Source organism: Anas platyrhynchos, chromosome 2 (assembly GCF_047663525.1).
Source record: "Anas platyrhynchos isolate ZD024472 breed Pekin duck chromosome 2, IASCAAS_PekinDuck_T2T, whole genome shotgun sequence".
Lineage (NCBI taxonomy): Eukaryota > Metazoa > Chordata > Aves > Anseriformes > Anatidae > Anas > Anas platyrhynchos.
In genome coordinates this window covers 130,820,272-130,839,490 of record NC_092588.1, presented here as the reverse complement: position 1 = coordinate 130,839,490, position 19,219 = coordinate 130,820,272, and the positions used below count along the sequence as shown (strand labels likewise).

The 19,219-nt window shown below is 39.2% G+C and overlaps 2 protein-coding genes across 3 annotated transcripts in view; one reads left to right on the top strand and one right to left on the bottom strand.

The window, feature by feature from the left end:
• Positions 1-949: 949 nt before the first annotated feature.
• Positions 950-9,868, top strand: LOC101801254 (uncharacterized). The gene is made up of 5 exons (XM_027450869.3): positions 950-1,255; positions 4,583-4,678; positions 6,863-6,967; positions 7,714-7,809; positions 9,421-9,868. The coding sequence occupies exons 1-5, from the start codon at positions 1,000-1,002 to the stop codon at positions 9,528-9,530; spliced, it is 663 nt and encodes a 220-aa protein (XP_027306670.1). The 5' UTR covers positions 950-999; the 3' UTR covers positions 9,531-9,868.
• Positions 9,869-14,434: 4,566 nt separating this feature from the next.
• The window catches only part of VWDE (von Willebrand factor D and EGF domains), a 43,297-nt gene continuing 38,512 nt past the window's right edge, over positions 14,435-19,219 (bottom strand). For both annotated transcript variants that reach the window (XM_038175187.2, XM_027450868.3), the window contains exons 28-30: positions 17,919-18,014; positions 17,300-17,403; positions 14,435-15,643 (exon numbers count right to left, since the gene is read on the bottom strand). In XM_038175187.2, coding sequence (XP_038031115.2) covers positions 15,623-15,643; positions 17,300-17,403; positions 17,919-18,014 — 221 coding nt within the window. In that variant the 3' untranslated portion in view covers positions 14,435-15,622. The remainder of the gene's footprint in view (positions 15,644-17,299; positions 17,404-17,918; positions 18,015-19,219) is intronic.

Below are 19,219 nucleotides of genomic sequence, written 5' to 3'. Positions count from 1 at the left end.
TTTCTAGACTAAAAGAGGTGGGAAGATCAGTCATATTACAAGAGCTGTAGCTACAGCTTACAGATGCCATCCTGAGAACAGGTGCAATGGTCAAAAAAAGGCATGGTTCATGGTAAGACGGGCTCACCTGAACTGCACGCAGCTTAGTCCAGCTAAATGACCACCTGCTAGCTGCTCAGTCATTAAACTCTTTATTTGATGGCTGTGCAACTCTCTCAAAATATGGGTATATAAAGGAAGCTGTGGGGACCTGGGGGTTGGCCTCTTCTCACAGGTAACTAGTGATAGGACTAGAGGGAATGGCCTCAAGTTGTGCTAGGGGAGGTTCAGGTTGGGAATTAGATCTTTCTTCTCAGAAAGAGCAGTCAGGCACTGGAACGGGTTGCCCACAGAGGTGGTGGAGTCACCATCCCTGGTGGTGTTCAAGGAAGGGTTAGACCTGGCACTTAGGGATGTGGTTCAGTGGGTGATATTGGTGGTAGGGGGATGGTTGGACCAGATGATCTTGGAGGTCTTTTCCAACCTTAATGATTCTATGATTTAGTATTGGCCATCTAGCTTCACGAGCACTGGGTGATATTCTGCAGTCAGGTCTCTGCTTTAACAGTCCTCTCTGGTTTGAAAGAATTCCATCAAGCCATGGGTTTTACACTTGTACTGTCCCAAAGCGTAGGGGTGCGAGACCTCATCCCTGCTCACTTAGGAAGCCCAGGAGGTGCCAAGGGAGCCCTGTGCCAGCAGGACTGGCACTATGTGGGGCCATTTGGGGGTCGTTTATCTCCCCAGTTGTGGGGCCCGGCCTCTGCCCCACACCCCCAGCTGCCCGTGAGGGGTGCGTGAGACCGGCTGGGGTGAAAGGGTGAGGAGGAGGAGGAGAAAACTGAGGTGGGGGGGCGGGGGGGGGGAACGAGGGGGGCGTGCATGAGCGGGGGGAGAAAGGGGAGTGAGCGGGAGCGGCGGGGAGCGGAGCGCAGCGGGCCGGCGGCGAGCTGCCGGGCCATGGCGCGGCGGGCCGGGGGCGGCGGTGGCTGCGGTGATGGAGGCGGGGGGGTCCCCCGGCGGCTGGTGCTGTGGCTGGCCCTGTGGGGGCTGTGGGGCGGCGGCGGCGATGCCCAGCCCGGCCGGGGGGCTGCCATGCCCTGGGGCTGGGGCACGGCGGCGGCCTGCAGCCCTCGCTGCCTGCACGGCGGGCTGTGCCTCGGCAACGGCACCTGCCTCTGCTCCAAGGGCTACGAGGGCGAGCTCTGCCAGCACGGTAACGGGATGGGGATGGGGTGCGGGTGTGGGGCAGGAGGGGGGTGATGTGGGGTGGATGGAGGCAGGGTGAGGGGAACGGTGCTGAGAGCGCAGCCGGCGGTCAGCAGGTGGGTGAAGATGCTCGCTTGGGTGTGGAATGATGGTGCTGTCAGCGGGTCGCGTTTTATCGTCTGAAGAGCCTTTAAATGCCTGTTTGATGAATAAGGTTCTGCATTGGCATCCCTTTGCCGTTGTCTCAGTGAGTGTAAACCCCCCTGGGCAAGTGGTGATGCCTTTGGAGGGCTGGCTGCTGTCTGGACCTGAGCAATGTTAGGTGGTGCTGCTAGGTGGGGTCAGTGAGATGAGTGCTGAGGAAAAGGTAAAAATGTGTGTAGAAAGCAGGTTGTTTGCTGGGTTCCTCGTTTGTTCAGAGTACACTGTGTTCATCAAAATACATTATTTCCTAGATATAACCCGACCCATAGAGTCACTTGCACACCCCGTTTCAGTGGTGGTTAAGTTGGAATGAATGGAAAAACCTGTTCCTGGTGGTCTCTAAGGGGAGATGAAGTATTTCTGAAAGCATTGCTTGATGTACAAAATGCACATGAGAGGAGTTTCAATCTGAACCCTATTTAGTGTAATGTTCCCAATTTCTAATAGTCTACTTCAAAAGATGAACTCTGGAGCCCAGTGGCTAATAATTGCTAAAACCTGGTCAGTATCAGCAGAAACTGTGTTGCCTTATGTCTTGTCCTGTAGGAAGAGGTAATGCACTTTGTATTGTATTTCTCCTAGTTCTCAGTGCACTTCATCTAAAATGTCATTCTTCTAAACTTTGAAATGGGACGTGTTAGGGGGTGTCCTGAGTGACTTCTGTTACAGGTGCTGAAAATTTCACCCCGCACTGCAGTCACTTTGGGAGTGCTGGTTTATTGAGAACCTGGGTTACCGAGCGGTAGGTTACAGTGCCTGGTAACATGCTGAGAACATGCTGCATAGTGGGGATGAGTAGCAGTGCTGTGAGAGTTTTTCCAGACAAATGTTGGACCCTTGCCCTGTTTGGTTTTAGTGGAGGTGTGGAAGATCATCAGAAATGCAGGTCTGTTTATGAGCTAGAGTGGTGAATGACCTGGTATTAAGGGAACCACTGCTTTCTCTGATAAGATCATAAATGCAGGGAAAAAAAAAAAAAAAAAGAAGAAGAAGAAATGAGACCTCATCTCTTGTTCTGTCAAGAAATCCACTGAGTTAACTTTTTATCTTCTCACTCACAGAAATCGGAGATAAATGGGATACGTCCATCTAAATCTGTGTATGCATGGTGGGGTTATGCCATGTTTTTTATATGAATATCATGGCTTTGAAATAGTGGGGAAACAAAAAAGTGTTTGTGATGTCTCTAGTCTTCCCTGGCTGTTGAGATAATGCAGATGGAAAGGAGAAAATCTGTTCTGTCATAAAAAAGTTATTTTTTTTTAAATAGATGGTCTTCAAACTGTTACTGGAATTTGTGGTTGCAAGCTAAATGAATCTAATAACATACACAGATCCTTGTTCAGTATGGGCTGTGAAATAACATAACCTGTGGAATTGCAAAACATGGACATAACAAAGGGAAAAAGTTGAGTGAAAGTTTTCCTAGTGCAATTCTATCTGGTTGAGTGGGTTGCTCAGAAAAGAGGTTTACTGCTTAGCCTTCTTGCTCCACATGGGATTACAGCGACATGCCAGGCAAGCATCTTGTGGTGGCAGGTTCTGTCTGTCCCAAGAGCTTACTGGATACTTGGATAATGCAAAATACTTCGGGGTGTTTTTGGTGTAATTTTTATTTTAGTGAGAAGCTGTGGATCCGATTCCTCCCATATATACAGTCTTGCTTATTCTGGGAAGTTAAAGAGCAGTTGCTGATATTTTGGCAAAGCATAAAACAAGCATAAGGAAAAGATGTGCAGTTTGTAGGCTGCAGATTTCAGGACAAAGCTCCTTCACGCTGTCCCAGCTCAGTAGTGAAATGCTTTCTAGAAGGTGTTTGCCTTATGGAGAGTCTTCAGCTCTATAAATTCTATAAATACACAGAATCATAGAATCCTTCAGACTGGAAAAGACCTCTAAGATCATCTAGTCCAACCTTTAGTCTAACCATATGGGAAAGTATCTGCCTGTCCAAATGGTAATAGTTAGCAGATGAGAATAGCGTAGGGTTCCAGCACTGCATAATACACAGAGCTGTGCTTTTGGGATCTCATTGCTATTCTCTTGGTTCCTTTCTGTCAAACAGCAGCTCTTCCCTCTTGCTGTTTTCTTCATGTAAGCATGTAAGTGGTGTCAGATTTAACTGTTAGGTCGTCGGGGCAGAGTTTCTCTCTTGCTTTGTACATGACTCCACAGTGGTATTCTGATATCGATATTAGTATATTTTTTTAGCATAAATAAAATAAGCCTTATAAAACTGGGAGGGAAAAAAAAAAAAGAAAGAAAAAAATGAAAGAAAAAAAAAAAAGAGAGAAACTGAATTTTCCTAAGGTGGAGATATTTTAATTTATGGCATTTCCAATGAGCTGAAAGCATCTAGTAAAACAGTTATGTAGTGCTGAGTGCTGAATGTTTCTTTCATATATGTCTGCATCCTTTATTTACATGCAATACTCATTGTGCAGATATTAATGTATTCTTCAGTTGGATTTTGCCCTCATGTTGCCACCAAGCAGTGTGGTGTTATTCAGTGCTTACTTTTTTCCTCTTCCATCAGTCTCAGACTTCTCACTCATCCAGTCAAAAGACAAAGCAATGTCATGTAGAGAGCTCATCTTGCACTTGTAGGTAATTCAGATCAGACCCTCTGAAACACATAGCTTCCTAAAATTTGGGTGTGAATAAATGCGTGTTTTCTCAGAAACCAGGGGTGATTGAGGAATGGTTTATGAAAATCCTGGCAAGGATTTGCAAAACTGAGCTTCTTATTTGCGCCTTACACAACATATCCAAGCTGTCAGCAATGAAATAGTTGTGGAATCTAGGATGGCCACAGATGCTTTTCTCCCAACAAATGATTTAATTGTGACAGAAGTTACATCTATCTTGGATGATTTCTAAATGGTCATTTCAGACAGGGCTTTGAGAGGCCAACTGAGGGGGGAAAAAAAAAGGTGACGAAGGAAGCAATGACATCTCTCTGTGCATGGAAACTTTTTCACTAGCAGTGTGGGATGGCAGAACAAACGTATCTTAGGAAATGTGAAGGCAAACGGAGTACTCACTGACTAAAATAATGCACATTTCTTAGGTACTTAAGTAATAGGTTTGGTAAGCTTCACCAAGGTTTGTTTGTTTGTCTTTCTTACAGCCACATGTTATCCAAAATGCAAAAATGGTGGGGAGTGTCTGAGACCTGGAAAATGCAGATGTCCACCTGGCTATGGGGGTAGATACTGTCATAAGGGTGAGTAAAACCCAAACAAGTGATAGCTTGGGAAGACTTCAAGTTTGGAAACAAAATGGATTTGGGACTTTTCAAGTGCAGGCTTAATGTTTTTTGAAATAATGACCTTAATTGCTTAGACTGACTTTACTGTCAAAATATGTATGTCCTATGGGATCCGTGTGCTTACAAGATAATAGTGTGGAGTATATGTATTTGTTCTTGATTGAGAATTTCTTGTGAGAAATTGAGAGAATTTTCTCCCTTGTAAATGCATTGTTTATGTGTGTGTAAATATTTTGTGTTTTAAATGTTGTTTAGCTATAGAGCAGACTTTTTTTTCTAATTAATTTCATCAGATGATTTGTACAGATACGTATTTCTGTGTTAGGTGCCAGAAGAATCTCGCTGGATTCTCTGTTTATTCTTGGTGTTTATTCCATGGGCCTTTGTTGTATTTCCTTCCTAACGTTAAATAGCTACCGGAGCTTACCTGAAACATAACCTAAAGTGGATTTGGAACTTGACTTGCTTCTGCAGCTCTCTGAAGCCTTGTTGCTATTGGATTGTCTATGGGGGTTTTGGAATTTCATGAAGAAAGTGTGACCTAAGCTCACTTAGCATGGTGACGTCTAAGTTTACCGAACCTTAAATTATAGCTCTGGGATGTTAACTAGGTTGAACGGGAATTCAAATGCTAGTGATAATGTCAAAATTGTTAACGTTATAGACAAATTAGGAAGATAAGGAACTTTCCTCTCATGAAGATCTGTGTAACAATAATGTGTAATGCATTGAGAAATAACTATTCATCTTGTGTAGTTTACAATATTGACAGCAACGAGGTAAACTGGAGCATGGTCAGTTTTGTTTTTCAGCAATAGGATGTGTGTGTGTGTGTATATATGCACACACATATATGCTTTCAGTTGTTTTTTAAGAAATTATGTTAGTAGGGTCTGCATGGAAGGGAAAACTTGATGTTCTCAGAAGAGTCTGAATCAGAAGCAATGTGATAGATATTACATGAACAGAAAAAGCAGAATAGGGAATTGGTTTATTACCATAGACTAGACTTGGATCTCTATCCAAGCAAATGTGCTGCTTGTGTTTTGTGTGTCCTCTCTGTGGGGCAAAGGATGTGCTTGCGGTCACCTGTAAGGTGCAGTATTGTGGCTTACAGAGCCTGGATGTGCAAACTTGCTGTGAAGAGCAGTGTGCTATTAAATACATCAGCTTACACTGTGCAATAAAGAAATGCAAAAACAAGCTCTGAAGAGCTTTTCTAACTGTGCTAGAGTAAACTTGTGTGCCCTTGCATATTCAGTCATTGTGCCAAAAATCTGTTAGCTGAATTCATGCTCAAAACTTGTGGTAGAAGAGGGATTTAAAGCTTTTCCTAGGAAGCATCAAGCAGGCATCCTGACTGTCCATCATTATAATGAAGGGTAGAAGTTTCTCTCCCATAAAGTGAAGGTGCTGTATACATTTACATTCATTCTTGTGGAAGGCTGCATTTGATTGTACAGAACAGTGATTATGCCATATTTCAGAGATGATAGTGCACTACACAGTTGATACCAGTCATATGTCTGGTATAAATAATGCTTCATTAATTAGTCCTTCAGGGCTTTGACATGTAGAACACTTCTGAAATGAGGAAACTTGCTTAGCTGACCTGTGGTAAAGCACCACTCAGCTGCATTATAGTCATAGGTTTATTTGCCAAAGTAATATCCCCTTCTCTTCTTGCTCTTGTTATGTGTAGGAACTCTCAGGGAAGGAAATATGTGAATTCTTGACCATGTGTTGCTGATTTACCAGCTGTGATTTGGCTAGATCGATAACAATGTGCATGATAGTAGTTATAGTGGTGTAGCAGCTGAACATTTGGTTCACAGTTATCTGGGGGGGGGAGCACAGCTATTTTGTGCCGTAATGATAATCATGCTTGTTATTTGGTACTCTCAGGTTAAATGCTCAACAAGCATTTATGCACGTGCTTAATTTTAATGGTGTGATGGGTTGGCATGGTTCTGTCACCATTGCTGACATGATGGAGCTGCGTCTTGCTATGAATAGTCAAAATCTTAGTCTTTGCAGAAATGATAAAACAAATAGTCGATGGTAGCCAGCTGTTTGAAGATATCTGTTCAATTTCCTCTGCTGTTCCTGAAATGTAGTGTGTATGCTGTCCTTCTGCAGTAAGCTGTGAAGGAGGCTGCCAAAATGGTGGGGAATGCATCTCTGTCAATGGGGTTGTGAAGTGCCTTTGTGCTTCTGGCTGGACAGGATCAAGATGCCAAGAGGGTGAGTATTTACACTAACACGCCTCATCTGTACCACTTAAATGCTGATAGTCCTTAAGCCCTGTAAACAAGCCCTGATGGACTCTGATGAGCAGTAAAAACAAAGATAATTTGCTAGATACACCATTGAAGTAGTCTCAGTTTTTCTATCACTGCATTCTCAAGAGCAGAAGCCTTACTCATTTAATTTATGTATGTGTGTGTACATATATATATAAAAATACAACCTAAACCAAACTAAACCCTGTGTTTCACCTGGGAGAAAAGTTGAAGAAACTCTTATCTCACGTAAGATGCTTGCGTTACTGTGCTATAAAGTAAGGATGAAGAGACGATGTTATCATGGCATGGGACATGCCAATGTAGTACATTGCGTGTTTACATACAGGAAATATTGATGAAAATGTAACTGCAGTGACAAAAGCATTTTAAAAAGAGTAAGAGACTAATAACTATGGAAATGTCATTGCACTGAAACAGAAATGAGAGACCTGCATTATTGGTATGTATTCCAAAAAAAATAGCACAAATTATTCCGCACTAAGATGTACATTTTTTAAAATTTAAACAAAAAATATTGCACAGTCTGTGTGTATATGCCTTTAGAGTAATACCAGTTGAGCATCTGACCTGGAAGAAAATGTTTTTTGCCATTTTGATTCGCATCATCCTGAATATTTCATTCTGTCAGGATTCTTTTATATCAGTTTTATAAATCCTGCTGGCTTACCCATTCTTTCCTTCTAGCAATTTGTCCTCAAGGTTGTCGGAATAATGGAGCTTGTGTGGCTCCTGGGATTTGTAGCTGTCCAGCTGGATGGGTTGGTGGAGCATGTCACTTAGGTAAATAACTTCTGACATTTTTCTTGTATCCATTTCTCTACTTATGTGATTTATACAATACAGTGTTTAAATCTTCAGTGCCTAACAAAGCTGCTAGAAAAGTATTTTAGAGTAGTAAATGAGAGGTTCTTCTGCATACTGGAGATCTTATGTGTATGCATAAGGAATAGATGGCTTTTCACATTGGTCAGAAAGACAGAGCTTTTCCACTTCAAGTAACTTCAGATTCAGTTTTGGTTGTCACCAAATTTGTTACTTATTATATATTATATTTCAGAAATATTTTGTGTAAACTGAGACCATGGTTTAGAGAACTAAAAATGGCCATTACAGAAACGCTAACACTATTGACATGGATTAGAAGCTTCACTGAATTTTATAGATGTGGAGAAGTGAAATTTGCTTCTCACTTCAAGGATAAATTGGGAGAATCAACTCCAGGTGCTTTTTACAGCCAGCTTTCTCTTACCCTTTTATGAGGATTAGTTCTGACTGACATTCCTGCTGAACAACCACTTGCATTTTACCAAATTTTTCTTCACAGAAGCAGATGAATATTATAAAACCTTTAATCTACCTAAAGCTGCATGTGCCTGTGTGCCAGTAGCAGCACTGCCCTGATGCTAAAGGCAATAATCCCGAGCCTGAAAAAAAGGAAAGCTTTTTGTTTGCTCTCTGGGAGACTGAGAGACAGCTCACTTAAATGTTGCTTTTGAACTAGATAGGATGGGTGCAAAGTCTGTGGATTAAGTCCTCCCATGTATGAAATATTTGTGTGGCTCTGGGAGTCCAAATTGGCTATCATTAGTTCTGCAATATGTGTATTGTCAAACAAACATTAACATATAAATATTTCAGTGTTCCCATTTGATTAGGAAAATGCTTGTTCTTTGTATTCAGTGGTGTGTTGTGATAGAGCATGATATTAAAAGATAAGTATAGGACATGCAGAGAAACTTATGAAATCCTTGGTACCACTCCCTGCACCAGCAATAATGGTGGAAATATGCAGGTTCTTAGTGTCAGAATAATAACCATGCCTGAACTACATAGATCTCTATCCGGTTTGACCTCTCTTGGCAAGGGCACTCACAAGCAGATTGAAACCCTCTCATTTGTTTCCTTAACTGGTGTGTAGCTGGGGGACAACCGAAGCAGTGCCTGCTCAGTTCCCTATTGCCCTTCTTTTTTCAGAGGAGTAGGGAAACAGAAGGGCAAGGAGCAGCTAGGATGTGGTAACTGTTTCCTCGTGGATGTGTCCATCCAAGAACTGCCTTGAAAACAACTTCCAGCAGAAATTTTTATTGGTCCCTCGCTCCCATGGAGGCATCCATTTAAAAATAGTCTGTGCCTTAAAGAACAAAGGAAATGATAGTATTTTAAAAGGGGAATGGAGCATGAGTAAGTCTAGCTGTACTGTGGCAGTATTCCAGTGAAGGCCACGAGGCCATAAATTGAGAGGCATTGCTTTTTGGTTCTTCCATTATGCTTTTATTTATACAGTCCCTGTGCAGTCTCCAGGGAACAATTCTGCTAGTACAGTGAGACAAAGAAGAAAAATGATCCTGTGCTGTGCAGAAGACATACTGTGTGTCTGGTGTCTCATTTCAGCTGTATGTAAACTACCTTGTCAGCATGGAGGAAAATGCATAGCTCCAAACGTGTGCAGATGTCGACTGCCCTACTCTGGTCTACAGTGTACAAAGAAAAGGAAGGAATGAAGCAACTTCAGCAAAGATAAGCTGCATTTTCTTCACCATACGGAGATGAAGTCTAGGGGAGGGAGAAATTAAACATGGTAACTAGTTGATTTCAGGTAGCTTTTTGTCTTCAGTATATTAAGTGAATGCTTTTCTCTATGAAAGAGAAGTATTGCTGATTGTAACAAAGCTGTTATAAGTATCCAAGTGTGCTTAGTGTGTGGTGCACACTCCTGTGTGTGTAGTGTATGATTTTCTGCTGTTCTCATTTTTCTTCATAAGCAGCAGTATTATGTCTTGGTTGATAGAACTGACCTTGAAATAAAATTTACTCTTCAAATAAAGTACTTCAAAATGGATCTATTCTTTTTTTTTTTTTTTTCCTTCTGACTAGAATTTATGTTTTATATTAGTGATGTGTTTTTAAAAAAGCACATGAAACAAAGCATCCTAATTCAGATCGTCAGAAGTGGATGTTAGTTCAAGTCTGATTTACCTTTGATAAGATGACACAGTTGCAAGATGAAGCTTGCAGAGTTTGCATCTCTGTGGAATAACAGCAAAGAGCAAAGCATTTTATTAAAACCCTGATCCTTGCTTTTTGTGTGCTTCCTGCCCCTCACCCCCAATCAGATTTGGATTTTGATCAGTTAAGCCTTATTTAAAACAAAAGAAAAAAAATACTTCTTCAGACAGTTCCTTCTGAAAGCTTATTCCTTACAGATACTCTGACAAAATCCTTATCTTGACTACTTTTACTATTGTAGTATCTGATTACCTCTGTGCTTCCAATTTATTTCTTTTCCTTATTCCAGCAATATAGGTAAATGTCTTTATCTCCATTCTGGAGATGTAGATGTTGATGATACATTTCTGCTGAAGGCTGTGTCTTTGCAGAAGCAACAAAATAGGGGGCTACAGGCTGGCAGCAAGGAAAAGCCTTGTTTGCCATGAATCACCTGTGTGGAGGATGCCAAGGTTTGCCTTCTGGCCATGCTCCAGTCTGGCTTCATTTAGGTTTTGCAGCATTCTGGGTGGGCTGTAGATCTGACAGACTTCAACAGGCATTGCTCCATGGTTCAGATGTGCTGTTTCTCAAAGGCTACAGTTGAGGAAGATTTTGCCAAAACATGCAACTTGAACCATGCAATTTTCTAAATAATGTCCAAATCTTTTTTTTAGATTGATTTTCATTGTGTTCTAGGTGACATGAAATTTTCAGTGGGAGAGTTTCAGCTTTGCATTTTTTTGATCTATTCAACTATGCATTATTTTAATCCATATGATAAAAGAAGATTGTATCTGTGAATTAATTCTCCTATCAAAACATGTACCCTTCATAGGCAGAGTGAAGTACATGGACTTGTTTCCCCAGGGATCACAAGCTACCCAACACTGAGCAGAAGCAAAAGAAATGGTCCATCCTCCTTTACCAAATGTGTCTAAAAGAGATAAACAAAGTATACTTCGGGCAGAGCAAAGACTGTGTTATAGGTCATGGGGCCGCTTTTTTTCCACTATGAAGCATTTGCTATGTTGTGTAGCTGAGAAGCCTTTCTCCTCCTGTGCTTTGGAGGCTGTTGTGTTTTGGTTCAGATGAAACCTGCTACAGGTCCTGTGGAGGTTTTGTTGCCAGAGGTATGGGACAGAGTAAGGGTATGGTTTTGTGCTGCTTTTGCTATGATACACTGGATATTTCAGACCTGCTGATGAAAAATGTGATTTTCATGCATGGAACAACAGTTCAGGAGTAGGATATATGATGATGAGATGCTGTGTCTATCACAGCACACTGCAGTAATCAGGCCCTAATTGAGAAATTCAGGAGTGAAGCTGAATACCTCAGATGAAATACTGGTTGCAGGGAAGTGAATAAATAATAATAAAAAAAAAAAAGCATCAGACCCAAGGTTTCACAGTAAATAAGCAGTATGTAAATGCAAGAAGGTGTATCTCAGCTCTGGTCCCGAAAAGCCTGGCTTCTAATAATAAAGCCAAAAGTGACAATAATGGTGGTTAGAACTGAAAAGAGATACTAATATCATTAGGAATATAAGGTGAGGAACAGTCAGTGAAGCAGACCTTTAATTCATGTTCTGAGCTTGCCAGAACAACTGCTGATTTAAATAGTTCCCTGTTGAGGAATGACTAAAGTGAAGTAAGCAGTAATTTGATGGAACACCCGAAGTGTGATGGCATATTTTAGAAATAGCTTGAATGTAGCACCATCTGCTGGCTGAAGGATTTGCTTTTTCTTTTCATTCTGTTGTTTATAAGAAAAATCACTTAGATCTCCACAGTATTTTAAATCAATTTAAAAGTGAATTTCCTCGTAGTTATCTTGAAATAGAACAGAACCATAATGTATTACAAATGACATCCATGTCCCCAAATGATTGTTTCTATGGTCCCACATATATCTGCTTGAAGAGCTGTCAGTGCTCATTTTCTTTTGTTTGTTTCTCCATCCCCTCCCACCCACTGGAAGGTTGAACACGCTTACCAGTTACAGCATGTGATTTTTGGAGCTACGCGTATCTTTCTGTGAACAGAGTTATGCATACAGCTCAAAGGTCAAGAAAAACGAGACAGAACAGGTTATTTATTGGAGCTAACTACAACACCTTATAAGATGCTCTGATGTTCATTAAAATGACTGGGAAAATTGTAGGGGAGGTCTGCTGGTTGCATTTTTGATATTCTGTCATTTTAGAGTGTGCATGAAAGGATAAGTGTTTCTTTTTAATGTACCTATATTTGCAGTTTACTGTTTATATTTTCTCTTCTATTGTCAGTGTTTGTACCAAGAATGGAGCTGCTTGGTTTATCTGTGAAATATCCTTTATTGACAAAGAGTTTCAGCAAATAATTTTTCTAAACTGAGCTGTTTGTGAAAGTTGAACAGAATAACCCAACAATGCCATGTGATATTACAAGAGAAAGAGCAGAAACATCTTAAGTCTTGAAAATACTTTCTAACATAAACATTTCTGTGTGATTCTGTTTATATACCCCAGTGTTATTGTTTTAGTGAGAATTTAAACTTTGAATTTTTCCATTTGGGCAAGTAATGGAGTTGGATATATCCAATTTCTCAGGTAGCTAAAGCTTTTATACTTATTTACGTCAGTGTTTGCACTGATTCTTCTTTGAAGGTTTGCTTTTGCTAGGTGGAAATGTTAAATCACTTTCTATTCTCAGAAAAGACAATATATAATTAACTTCTATAAAAGGAAAATGGTCCACAATTACTCTTTTTTTTTTTTTTTTTTTTTTTTTTTTTTTTTTTTTTTTTGTCTTAACCAATATGGATATAAATGTACAAAGGTGAGTCCTTGCTACTAAGAATTGTGGTATGTTCTGTGATATGAGTGACTCCTTCCTTCCGAAAATACTCATCATACAGCATTTTAAACATCTTGGGTAAAATTCAATCTGTGTTTAGGAGAGTTTCTACTGGTTTGCACAACAGTTGCTGTACATTGGATGATGGATGATGTACATAGGTATCTTCAGTATTTAAAGACAGAGTTCAGTGAAATGACCAGTATTCTTGTATGCCATATTGATTTATTTTTCCTCTTGTTTGTTCCACTTTTTCTCTACCTACTGACTTCTGACTCCAAATCTGATGGAAGAATTCTGACATATGCAGACTGTAACAATGACTTACTTCTTCAAAAACCCTTTCCTGTTACTGCAACCTGGCTAACGTGCTAAGAATCAGCACCATTACCAAAGGGTAACCATTTGGCACAGGTTACCCTTTATTCCATCTGACTGGTACTGTGGCAGCTCCTGCAGTAAACCCCTGCAACCCCCATTCCATGTCCTTAAATTCTTTTTGGCCTAATTTTTGATCAGGCTATGCAATTTTAGAACAATTTCATTAACAGAAGCTGTTTACGTGCTTCTGCTGACAAAGCTTGCGTTAAACGGAGCAACGTTATTGCATTCTGCTTTACAAATTACAATAAACAAATGCTATTCCATGTGTATGATGAACAATCCAGAAACAAAAGTTTCATGTACTTCAAAACTGCCTAGTAATTAGCTGTCTCTATGCACGTACTAGTAATTTTTCTGTTTCACGTGCTTATTGAAACACAGCTTAACTTTGCATGGAGCATGTACTTTTTAACAAGTGTAGCAAAAATACTTTTGTTTGCTCAGCATGCATTTTGAAGATACAGAAGAAATAATATCCACTGCTAGAAACATTGAAAATTAATGGGAAATAGTAAATATTGTGACTTTTAAAAAACTTCATTCAGCCTGAAATCCTAGAAAGGCATCTGTATTGGGTCAGTTTTGTGAATGAAGGGTTGTACAAGATCATTAACCAAATACTGTTCCTGACAGGTGTTACCTTAACTCTGTAGCTAAATGACACATGGAGTAGGGGTTGTTCCAAGACAAGCCTATGCATTATCTTTGTGCCTACGTTTTACAGATACTGTGTATTCAGGGCTTCATCCTGAGGCATCAGTTCCAAAAGCTAGTCAGGTTTTGTTCACAGAGATCATTGTGAGCTGTGAAAAAGGAAACAGTTCAAGTGAAGTAGGTTTTAAATAATAGAACAGTTCCCAGCATGTCTGGCTACCAGCCACGTGGATACTGGATTACAAAAAACAAAACAAGCAAACAAAAAAACTGTTGAACCACTGGAACTTAGAATGCAGGTGGGAGATCAAAAGTATTTTTGAAATAAACATCAAGCACTTAGAAATCCATCAGGCATCATTCTGAATGATGCTGTGATTCACATATGCGAACTTACTTTGCAAAATGGATTATGGATTAAGAGGACTACCTAAAGGTGAGGAAAAATCTAGGCTCGGAACTCCTCTAACAACTATGAGTTGGCAGTTGGCATTCGACAATGGCACTAAATAGCAAGATGAGGTTGATTTTCTTCTCATTCAGAATTAGTGCATGTAAATGGGATATTGGTCATGAAATCAGAAAATAGTGAAGCTTATTTTTTGGTAAGAAAAATAACCCACAGCCCAAAACAAGTCAAAGTGGTAAAGTTAGATGGCTTAGGTAAAGGGAAGTTTGTGTTTATTACCTGAACTCAGTTGCTGCAGGAATTGAAATGGCTTTCGCACCTCTAGAGGAAGGTAGAAGAAAGAAAGAAACTTCAGAAAAACTAAAATTTTATTTGTTCAAAAGTCCTCTGGCTTGTGGTTGGTGATAACAATTGGTTGGAACACTTGGTAATGTGAAAAAAAAATATCCATATGGATTGCTTACAAATGGTTTCTGATTTGATAGATACAGATGACATGATGTGCAGCAAATGACTACTCTTGTTAGTTCCTATTTTAAGGTTCAGCATGGGACATCTCTGAGTAAAACATTGTCATTTTTCTCTGAAAGACTCCATTTCCTCATCTTTTTGAATGCTATTTCAAAACAGAAGCATAAGAGTCTTATGGATACAGCGTTCATCCTATACTCACGTGTGTGTGTGTTTAAGTAATGAAGAAGGCTTGTTACCTTGAAACCAGAATTATTCTGCTGCTGGTTGACTGTCCATGAGACATAGGGCCCTGCCTGCACTGCTACTACTTAAGTCTTGTTTTGGGTTCCCCCTCCTTCCTCACTACCAGGAAGTCAGAGCAATGCAAATACAAGACTAAAAAAAAAAATACCTCTGCTTTTCCTTCTGTATGCAGCCAAATAATATCAATGTAAACAACATTTGAAAACAGAATGTACCATTCACAAGTGATTACGTGTTGCCTGCTTTCCTGGAGATGTTCTGCAGATATTACAGTCTCACTCCCATAAAGGAAAGATCATAGTCCAGCTGGCTATATCAACAGACAGAAGAATTTTGGGTGTGTATGGTTCATGAAACCTGTGAGTCCAGTGAAGAATCAGAGGCTGTGAGGTAGCAAAAAAAAAGTATAGAAACACGTGTTACAATTAATACAAGATTGTTGTACTAAAGCTCTTTAAAAATTCATGACTGTAACATGAATTTTTTAAAATAATGTTCTGGATATTCCTTTCATTTAAATAAACTCTGTGAATGCCTTCAAAACTTCTTGCTATTTTCAAGTCTCATACATCCGTGCAGCATTTAATTGGTATACTTCTTTTCTTCAACCATGATGTCTTTGTACCTTGGAGGGAAAAATAAATAAATGTAAAAGAGACTTTAACTGGACCTGCTTGTTGAAGAAATAATTTTAATGAACTTCTGCTTTCCTGATACGGAAAGAAACAATGTCAAGGTCAGTTTGTGCATATAGATTTTTCATTTGTTTGAGAAAGCAAAATTTGAGAAAGAAAATGTGCCATTTTCATCAATGTATAGCACTGTCCAAATGACCAGCAATGTATTTTCTAGATTAAAGATAGACTAATGCATTGAAGATATATTTATGTAGACATTTAATCTAATTTTTTTAAGTTGCATTTTGGAAATCCAGACCACAAACATTACATTCCTATTATCTTTATGGTGATCAATATGTGTAGTTTTGTATTTTTGAAGTGTATATGAGCAGTTATTTATGGTTTCAATTTCTTAAATATATTTACCCCATCTCTGGCCAATTATCTAATTATCTGATACCTGAACACAAATGTTAATGGCATTATATATGGTACTTGATAAAGCAGAAAGAGGATCTGAACTCCCAGTAGTTTCAACTGGGAGAAATTAAGGCTTAGATGAAAGGAAAACTAGTGCTGTTCCCCCCCCCCCCCTTTTTAAAAAAAAAAACACCTTATTCCTCACTTAAAAAAAAATAAATAAATCTGCATATCTAGTAGTCACAGTGTAGACTTCACCTTAAAAGACAGTATGTGGCAAAGGAAGGAAAGAGGGAAAGAATCAGCTATACTCTGATGCAGCAGGAGACCAAAGAACTGAATATTTCTTTAAAAAAAAAAAAAAAAAAAAAAAAACACAGTGCATGTGTGAACAACGTCATGTAATTAAAGATGGGTGTAAAGGAATAGCACCAGCATGCAGTATGAAAATCAGGTATGTTCCAGCTCCTCCAAGTGAATTCTACTGTCATCAGAAAAATGTCTAAATATGCTGAAATTAAAAGAAGAAGAAAGTGAGATGATGCAGAGAAATGTAGAATGCTTTCTACTTCAAACGTCACAAAGAAGTTGTAATCAAATGTTTAATTAAGTAACTTCAGTGAAAGATAGTGCCCAAGCAAAGGAATATAACAGAAAATGACTAGACAAAGCAGAGAAATGGTCATCATTCACTATCATGAAAAAAAAAAAAAAAAAGCAAAACTATGCCCAACCTCATACCTGGGGATAATAAATGTTTGCATGAAACAGGGATGAAATGAATGGAAATGAATGACAGTGTAGTTAATTAGTTAAAAAAAAAAAAAAAAAAAAAAAAATCAGAGCTTGATGTCACACAAGCCCACAAGCCAAGCAATTCAGCAGTGGGATACTTTTCCCCAAAATGGGGCCAGATTCCAGAAAAGAATGAAAGTCATTATGAAAAGAGTAAATATCAAGTCATCACCTGCAGCAGGAAAAGAGATAATCACCTTAATTAAAAACAAAAGAAATTTACTTTAAGCATTGGGGAGAATTCTGTAAGTATGAGAGTTCATAAAATACTGGAATAACTCAATAATTTTAGGAACTTTCCCTCACTGGAGATTGAAATGAAAAAATTAGACAAACATGCTTGGTATATTTGGTGCTGCTTCATTGGGTGAGGGCTAAATAATGACTTCCAAGTTTCCACATCTGTGATTACATTACCTGATTACATTACCTTGACATTAACTTACCTGAATTCTCTTCCCACAGAGGAGTCCAGTGTAACCAGGACGACAGGAGCATACGTTAGGTGACACACACTTGCCTCCAAAGAGACATTTCTGACTGCACACAGCTATACCAAGAGAGGGACGGAGCTTTAGTAATGAAAACTTAGTGAAGAAAGTGGCTACGATCTCTTCATATTTTGCTAGCATAAAGGAGGTGAGGGCTTGGTAGGTATTTTCACAGCAGAAAGACCCTCAGTGCAAGGAAACCGACAATGCTTTCATGCCTGTCCATTTATATAAAGATACAGATTTAATGTGGAAACATACTAAAAGCATAAGTGTGTGGAGACATAAGTAAGGTGTATTTTAAAGCATCCTACTGTTTCAGGCTATTGCAATGCTCTCTTAGGGTTTTTCAGCAGCCTGTGGTGTTAGTAATCCACTGCATACAGCCATGGTCACAGGGAATGTTTGTATTCTTGAGGGCTTCAAAATGGGCACTGGAATATCTACTCTCTGTCCTGCTTTTGGCACAGATTTGGGTTAAAATACAACCAGGGAATAGGACTTCTGGGATTTCTGAAGCATTCTAAAATGTGCTGAAGCAGAAAGAACGATGTGGCCTATACTGTAAACTTACGTGTTTGACACTGGATTCCTTCCCACTGTGGAGGACAATGGCACATGCTTGGTCCAATACATTCCCCTCCATTCTTACATTCCTGAAGACAGATGGCTGCACAAACATCATCACAAAGTTTGGTTATATCCCAAGTTTTTACTTTTACTTATTATATACATTTCAGGTTGCCCAGAAGATGTTGAATGCTTTTCATGCACAAAAGTCACCTCCCCTTCACCGAAAATGTAAGATCAACATGTTATTAAAGTGGGAACCAGAATAAAAAGGCCCACAAAGGCACTGAGATGTTCTGATGCATCACAGACAGCTATAAAAGCTGGATATACTGAATTCAGTTAATGCCACTAAATAGTTTTGCTTTTTTTCCAAATACACATTTCTAAAATCCAAACCTTAGTGGAAGATCTTTTGTCTTCAATTTAATGCAATTTAATTCACAGTGAGTTAATCCATTAATATTTGATCCAAAATTATTTTCCATGACCCATGTTTTCTGCACGTTCTTTCCTGCTTATTAAAGCACAATCTAAAGAACTATTATTTCTCACTTGTTAACTGACTATTTGATGATGAAATCTCTTTTCTACTATGTCCAAGAATATCTAAGCCCTGCCAATATGGGTAATTTTTTTTTTTTTAATAAAACTTTCCAAGAATTAAGGAAAATCATGGGAAATGTCTTTTCTTCCACGTCATTAGAGAACTTGCTGGCCGCATCAATATCTGAGCCTCAGGTGGGGTACTATGACAGACATTAACATTTTATCTATTGGATTTCTATCATCCATCCTCATGCTGATTTTCATGCAGACTATGCTTTTATTCAAGCTGCCACATTTTATTTATGTGCCATCAATAACTTCATTAAGATACAATGTGAACCACAGCTGTGCTAGCATCAGTCTTATTTCTACCTTTCTTATAGAGTTTATGGCCATTGCCTCTTCTATTCCACTTATTTCCCACTACGTTCCCAGTTTTCCAGTGTTTCACTGTACTTCTCTTTCTATATTTGATTCTATTACCTACAGTACAAATTGAAATTCTTTCATTTCATTGACCTAGCTCTCTGCTGTTGTATGTATTCAGAAATACAGATGCTTCTTATTTAGACAAGAATCGAGAAAGAAACAAATATTATACGCTATGCAAGAGTTAAAAAGATATTTTGGTCTCATGATTTGGACTAAGGGCTGCATGGTATTATTAGTTCCCTATCCAAAATTTTATTGCAAAGTTATAGACCATTATTTTCCAATGTATGTATATTTAAGAGTTCTTTGGCACTAACTTCTTAT

Excerpts from the sequence above, each read along its gene's own strand:
- LOC101801254 (XM_027450869.3), top strand. The coding sequence starts at position 1,000 with ATGGCGCGGCGGGCCGGGGGCGGCGGTGGCTGCGGTGATGGAGGCGGG. Across the intron at positions 1,256-4,582 it reads GGGCGAGCTCTGCCAGCACG|CCACATGTTATCCAAAATGC; the intron begins GTAACGGGATGG and ends TCTTTCTTACAG. Across the intron at positions 4,679-6,862 it reads GGGTAGATACTGTCATAAGG|TAAGCTGTGAAGGAGGCTGC; the intron begins GTGAGTAAAACC and ends GTCCTTCTGCAG.